The sequence below is a fragment of the Tupaia chinensis genome, unplaced genomic scaffold (genome assembly GCF_000334495.1).
Source record: "Tupaia chinensis unplaced genomic scaffold, TupChi_1.0 Scaffold000311_2, whole genome shotgun sequence".
NCBI lineage: Eukaryota > Metazoa > Chordata > Mammalia > Scandentia > Tupaiidae > Tupaia > Tupaia belangeri.
This window is the reverse complement of record NW_006159803.1, coordinates 2934724-2941301: the sequence shown is the minus strand read 5'-3', so window position 1 is coordinate 2941301 and position 6578 is coordinate 2934724. Positions and strand designations below refer to the sequence as shown.

The following is a 6578-nucleotide window of genomic DNA, read 5'->3' as shown; positions in this document are numbered from 1 at the left end:
AGAGGTTTTTGCTATAGGGTGCGTGCGCTCACCAGACAGACACAGACAGACAGAAAGCAAGAAATCACCCCCCCAGGGTGGTGACCACGCTGCAATCCATTCTCCTCCATTCTCCTCTCAGGATCTTGGGCATGCATACACACACGCCTGGCGTGAGTTTAAGCCACTGGGTCCAGGACTCGAACTGTGGTTGACTATGTGGGAGTCCAATGACATAGCCATTACGCTAACTGCTGGTCTCTATTTATGAGATTTTAATAAGAATATATATGTACAATAATTATTTTATAAGGCCCAGGGCTGAAAAGAAATATTAATAGGAAATTTCAAAATATGAGAAAAAGACCCACTATACCTGGTGACAGATATCTGCCATCAATTCTATCAAATTTTCTTTGACAGCAATATTTCGTGATCCTGAAGAATATTTCCCTCGACTTCCTATATGATTTATCTCATTCACGAGCAAATCGTATAAGTTATATAGGATACTTTGCCATTTTGTTGATTTGTAAGCACCTGTAGTCCAAAAAAATTAAAATGTAATTTATATATACGCAATTCCATTTTCACTGCCAGCTCCCACAAAATTATTTAGCTGTTCAAGGGGCATCAACATTAGAAGATACATGGTTCAACTTTCTATTCAGCACTAATGACTCTTCTGACAAATGTCCTTGACAAACTACTTCATAAATGTTCACTTTTCCATTCACATAACTGTATTTGTCATAGATTTCTTCCAATATTCTGATCACCTCTAGTTTGTCTTTTTTTGAGACAAACAAAATGTGCTCCCTCTTTTATGTGCAGACTAAGTTCTCCATGTCTTTTTTGCTCTAATCTAAGAGAAAAATATTAACAGTTCCTGCAACTAGTATACAAATGACATGTTACTAAGACTTATTATCCCAGTCATCTTTCCCAAGACACTCAACTTACATCCCTCTTAAGAAGCTGACTCTATAAAATCAGATAAACACAGTGATTGAATGCATAAAAGAAAATGAGATAAAAAAATAGTGAAACCTTTCTTTATACCTTTTTCTTGGGTTTTGGCTCCTTTCGGGTGATGGATATAAACTTGCAGTTGAAATAATTCAATAATAATTTCTTTTAAAGCATCATTAGGTCTATGTTGAGTCCAAATATAAAGCAAGGTAGGAAGAATTTCATCTGCTAAATCACAAACTTGAATTCGAAAGTTGACAGCCAAAGTCTTGAGGAAGATAACAAGGGCTGCTAAGATATGATTTAGGCCTGCAGAGCTCTTTTCTTGTCTATAACAGAAAACACACAATTTGTTTTAATAAGGGAAAAATACTGCGAAATTGAAGATAGTTTTGAAGATGTATGCTCAAAAAAATAGTCAATTTTTAATTTCAAAATTATTCAGGAACAAAAACCACAATAGCATTACCTAGCAACAACGAAAAAATTATTTGATGCTAAGAAATTATTCCTCTTGGCCCTCTCTGCTGCTGATACACTGTCTAAAAATATATAAAACTAATTTGTAATATCTACCATTTATAAAACAGTTCACATTGTAAATCGGATAACGCTACACAAAACATTCCTGTTTTATTTTATCCTCAGTATATTTTACCTATCCTCGAGATAGGGAAAATAAAACTACTTAAAGGATATTCATTGTTCCTTGTTATTAGAAGAGCACTGTATATTGGATATTCAAGAAGTGATGGACCTGACTGGTTCTTTGGAAATTCACTAGTTTTTTGTTTTTGTTTTTTTTAAATTTCTGAGTCTAAGACATGGTCTTGTAAGAAGCTCAACTGGATATTTTCTTTCTTTTTAAGAGAGATTTTTGCCATTGGGTGCACGTACTCGCTGGAGAGACAGAAAGAGAGAACACAAGAAATCAGCCCCCCAGGGAGGATGGAGACACCACTCTCCCCTCTCCTCTCCTCTTGGGATTCTAGGCACAAACACACATGCGCCCAGAGTGAGTTTCAAGCTGCTAGGTATGGGACTCTAATCATGGTCAGCCATGTTGGAGTCCAGTGCCTTAAACACTATGCCACCTGGTGATCCCTGGATTTTCAATATAAAACAAACTTAAAAGCGTTTACCTTGCGTACTGTATAGCCTTGGGAAAAAAATCCAAATATTTGTAATTTAATCCATCAGTTTGTGAACAGCATCCTTTGGTCACAGCATGAATTATTCTACCCACTAAAACCCTATTTATATCTTGTGAAGTTTTGAGATATAGCCTGAAGTACACGGAGAACAATTCTAGAAGAGGAAAAAGAAAATATTATTAGTTATGTTTTCCCCAGAGAAAACAAAACATGTAAGTTAAACTCACAAATATTCCTAAATTCCAGATATAAGATTAAAAATTGTAACTAGTTTATATTTCCCATAGTAAAAGCACTCCATCAATATTTCATTTTAGAGGATCAGCAGTTGGCATAACGGCTATGTCACTGGACTCCCATGTAGTTGACCTCTGGGGAGATAACTTCTCGCTTTCTGCCTCTCTCTGTCTTTCTGGTGAGCACATGTGCCCTATAGCAAAAACCTCTCCAAAAAAAAAATTTTTTTTTCATTTAGGCCAGCTCTGCTATAAACCTAAAATCGCTTTAAAAAGTAAATATGGGAGGGCAGGAGTGACCTGGTGGTTAGGGTGGCTGTATTTCCACATAGATTATTGCTATTTGAGTCCTGGAATGGATGGTTTGAAACCCATGCCGGGTGTGTGTGAGTGTGTGCCCAAAATTCTGGGAGGGAAATGGAGAAGGGATTGCGGTATGGCCATTCTCCCGAGGGGGTGATGTCTCACTTTTCTTTTCACTGTCTCTGTCTCCCTGGTGATTGCACATGCCCTATCACAAAAACCTTTATAATAAAAACAAATAAATATCAGGCCAGCTGGTAGCACAACTGGACCCACATGGGAAAGGTCCTTGGTTTGGATCTCAGGAGATCCCTAAACATGCCAGGTGCATGTTCCTGTGCCCATGAGTTGCACCGGTTGAAACTGGGAGTGGGTGGACTGCGGTATAAACACACTGTCTGAGGTACCTCTCTATGCATGTGTCTCTCTCATGAAAGAGAGACAAAAAGGAACTTTAAAATAAATAGGGACCAGCAGATGGCATAATTGTTACACTGCTGGACTCCCACACAGCCGACTGGAGTTCAAATCTTGGTCTTGGTGGCTTCAAACTCATGCTGGATGCATGCACATACATGCCCAAAATCCAGAGAGAAGAATGAAGGAGAAGGGATTGTGGCATGGCCATCCCCTCAGGCAGTTATTTTTCACTTCCCCTCTGTCTTTCTCAGGGAAGTGCACACACTCAATAGCAAAAACCTAAAAAAATTTTAAAAAGCTATATTCTGTAAGTAACTAGTAACTAATATAATTAGACTAAAAACCATAAAGTTGGGTGGCATTGATGGAAAGGCATTGCTGTGCAATACTGAGGCTATATGAAAGGCCTAAGTTCAGACTGCAGTCAACTTACAGATACCTATCATTGTGGCTGGCCAAGAGGCAGGGAAAAGAATTATAGTATAAGACTTTGTTGTATGTACCTGCCCCTGCCTCTCTCATATGAAATTAATAAGTTTTTTAATAAACATAAGGGGCCCACAGGTGGCACGGTAGTTGAGGTACTGGACTCCCACATGGCCAATCACTATTCAAGTCCTGGACCTGGTGACTTCCTTTCTCCCTTTTTCTGCCTCTCATTGTTTCTCTCTGGTGAGTGCACATGCCCTGTGGCAAATTTTTAAAAATAACAATATTAATAAATAAAATGAAATGAATAATTCTTCCTTCCTTTCTTATTTTTTTAAATTCTTCATAGGGCATATGCACTCATGAGAGAGATTGGAGAGAGAGAAAGTAAGCCACCATATCCAGGACTTGCACCTCAGACAGCCATGTGGGAGACCAGTAACCCAATCACCCTGCCACCTGCTGGCCCCAATAAAAAATTCTAAAAGGAAAAAAAAATTACAAGCATAAAATAAAACACAAAACAGGAAACTCCCTCAAGAAAGGCAGATGATTTCTCACTTTCCCTATCTGGCGAGTGCATGCACCCTATGACAAAAAACAAAAAAAGAAAAAGATCACAAAGAAGGCAAGGCTGTCCACTTCCACCATTCCTAGTCATAATCATACTGGACGCAGAATTATACAACGGTTAGGAAAATAAGAAGTGTTTCATGACATTAAATTAGGCAATGAATTCTTGACTATGACATCAAAAGCACAGGCAATAAAAGAAAAAATAGATAAGCTGGATGTCATCGAATTACAAGCTTCTGTGCATTGATAGACACTAAGAACACAGTGTAAGGGCAAATGACAGAATAGAAGAAAATCCAAATAACATGTAAAAAATTCCTACAACTCTCCAACAACAACTGATTTAAAAATGTACAAAAGATATGGGATGTTGATAATGTGTACAGCTATGTATGTGTAGGGGACAGGGAGTACAATCATCCTTCAATATCTGTGGATATACATGAAGTAGAGCTGTACCTTCCTTTCACTTCTGCTGAGAACCTAACACTACTTCCCCCCCTCCCCAAAACTACTCTTAAAAAATAGTCTTGGGACCAGCAGATAGCGTAATGGCTACATTGCTGGACTCCCATATAGTCGACCGTGGTTCAAGTCCTGGACTTGGTGGCTTAAACTCACGCCAGATGCGTGTGCGGGTGTGCCCAATATCCTGAGAGGAGAATGGAAGAGGAGGGATTGCAGCACGGCCATCCCCCCAGAGGGGTGATGTCTCGCTTTCTGTCTCTCTGTCTCTCTCTGTCTTTCCGGCAAGCACATGTGCCTGATAGCAAAAACCTCTCCAAAAATAAAAAAATGAATGAATGAATGAATAAAGCCTTTTAAATAAAGAATAAATGTCAGGGCCAGCAGATGGTGTAGCATTTACATCACTGGACTTCCACATGGCCAATTGTGGTTCAAGCCCCAGACCTGGTGGCTTGAACATCACACCAGGTGCATGTGCATTTGTGCCCTCGATCCCAGGAGGAGAATGAAGAAGGGACTGAAGGAGAATGGATTGCAGCGTGGCCATTCCCTCTCCAAAAAAATAAATAAATAAATCTTTTTTTTTTTTTTTTGAGTTTTTTTCGCTATAGGGACCGTGCGCTCGCCGGACAGAGAGAGACAGAGAAACAGAAAGCGAGAAATCACCCCCCAGGGGGGATGGTCACGCTACAATCCCTTCTCCTCCATTCTCCTCTCGGGATCTTGGGCATGCACGCACACGCACCCGGCGTGAGTTCTAAGCCACTGGGTCCGGGATGCAAACCATGGTCGACTACGTGGGAGTCCAGTGACATAGCCATTACGCTAACTACTGGTTCCCCCCCAAAAGATCTTAAAAACGAAAACAAACAAAAAAAAGAACAAAGGACTTAAACAGACATTTCTCCAGAGAGGATACAAAAATAGCCAATAAACAAACGAAAACTTCAACATCACTAATCATTAGGGAAATGCAAATGAAAACCACGAGAAGCTATCACTTTTTTTTTATGATCAGTTATTTAATTAGGTTCTTGGGAAAAAATTTAGAACACCAATTTGTGAGGATAAAGTCCATTTGTAAGGGCAAACACAGATCACAAGTAGCCCTGGAGCTGAGGAACAGCTCTGATTTTTGGTAAAATTTGCGAGTCCACAGCTTTCTGATCAATCTTGCGCTTGCTCTGCAATCTTGTATTTCTCCTTCTCTGTGTTGAAGATCTCATCTTCCTGGTGTCTGGGCTTCCACAGTTTCTTTTTCTTGAAGTAAGCATCGGTAAGGCGCTGTGGGATTTTCACTTTGCTGGTATCAATTTTCATGGAGGTGGCAATGACAAATTTCTGGTGTGTTCTACGCGGTGGAACTTGATTGAGAACCAGCGGTCCAGTTACAAGTAGCAAGCCACTGCTCAGCTGCTTCAGGAAAACCACTCTCTTGCCTCTGTGGCATCCAATGAGGATGATCAGAATGGTCCGTGGAGTGATGCTAGCTCACAGCTTTCTCACATGCTGACTGAAGGGTTTTTTCCCGTGGCTCAACAGCTTTTGAGGCACATCTTCAGTAGGATAATACCTAGGCATTTTGCACAGTTTAACCACCTGGATACCCACATTCTTGTCTCCACCAACTGGTTTTGACAGTTGCAAGAACCTGCTTCTTTTTCTTTTCAGTCCTGGATTTAGTGGCCGAGTATTTCCTCTCATACACAGCTTTCCTGGAATATATGGCAGACTGGGAGTTTCTGCCAATGCCCCGGACTACGACTGGGTTTCAGCTGCAAGGGGCTTCCCCTTCTTGGGCTTTTTAACCTTGGGGTCACCCTTTTAACCTTGCCACTGGCATCAGCCTTCTTGGCTTCAGGGTTCTTCTCTTTAGTATCCTGCTTCACAGCTTTTTCATCTGCCATCTTGTACAGTTGGAAAGAGAGCAAGAAGAGAGCCATTTTTTGGGACCAACAGGTAGCGTGGTGGTTGAGGGCGCTGGACTCCCCCAGAGCTAACTGCAGTTTGAGTCCCAGACCCAGTTTGCTTTCTCATTCTC

At 40.6% G+C, this 6578-nt stretch overlaps 1 protein-coding gene across 6 annotated transcripts in view; it reads right to left on the bottom strand.

The window, feature by feature from the left end:
- The window catches only part of ATM (ATM serine/threonine kinase), a 127081-nt gene that overhangs the window by 109609 nt on the left and 10894 nt on the right, over positions 1–6578 (bottom strand). For all 6 annotated transcript variants that reach the window (XM_006150955.3, XM_027772858.1, XM_014588796.2 and 3 more), the window contains 3 exons: positions 2094–2259; positions 1042–1280; positions 356–519 (listed from right to left, as the gene is read on the bottom strand). In XM_006150955.3, the coding sequence (XP_006151017.1) occupies positions 356–519; positions 1042–1280; positions 2094–2259 (569 nt within the window). The remainder of the gene's footprint in view (positions 1–355; positions 520–1041; positions 1281–2093; positions 2260–6578) is intronic.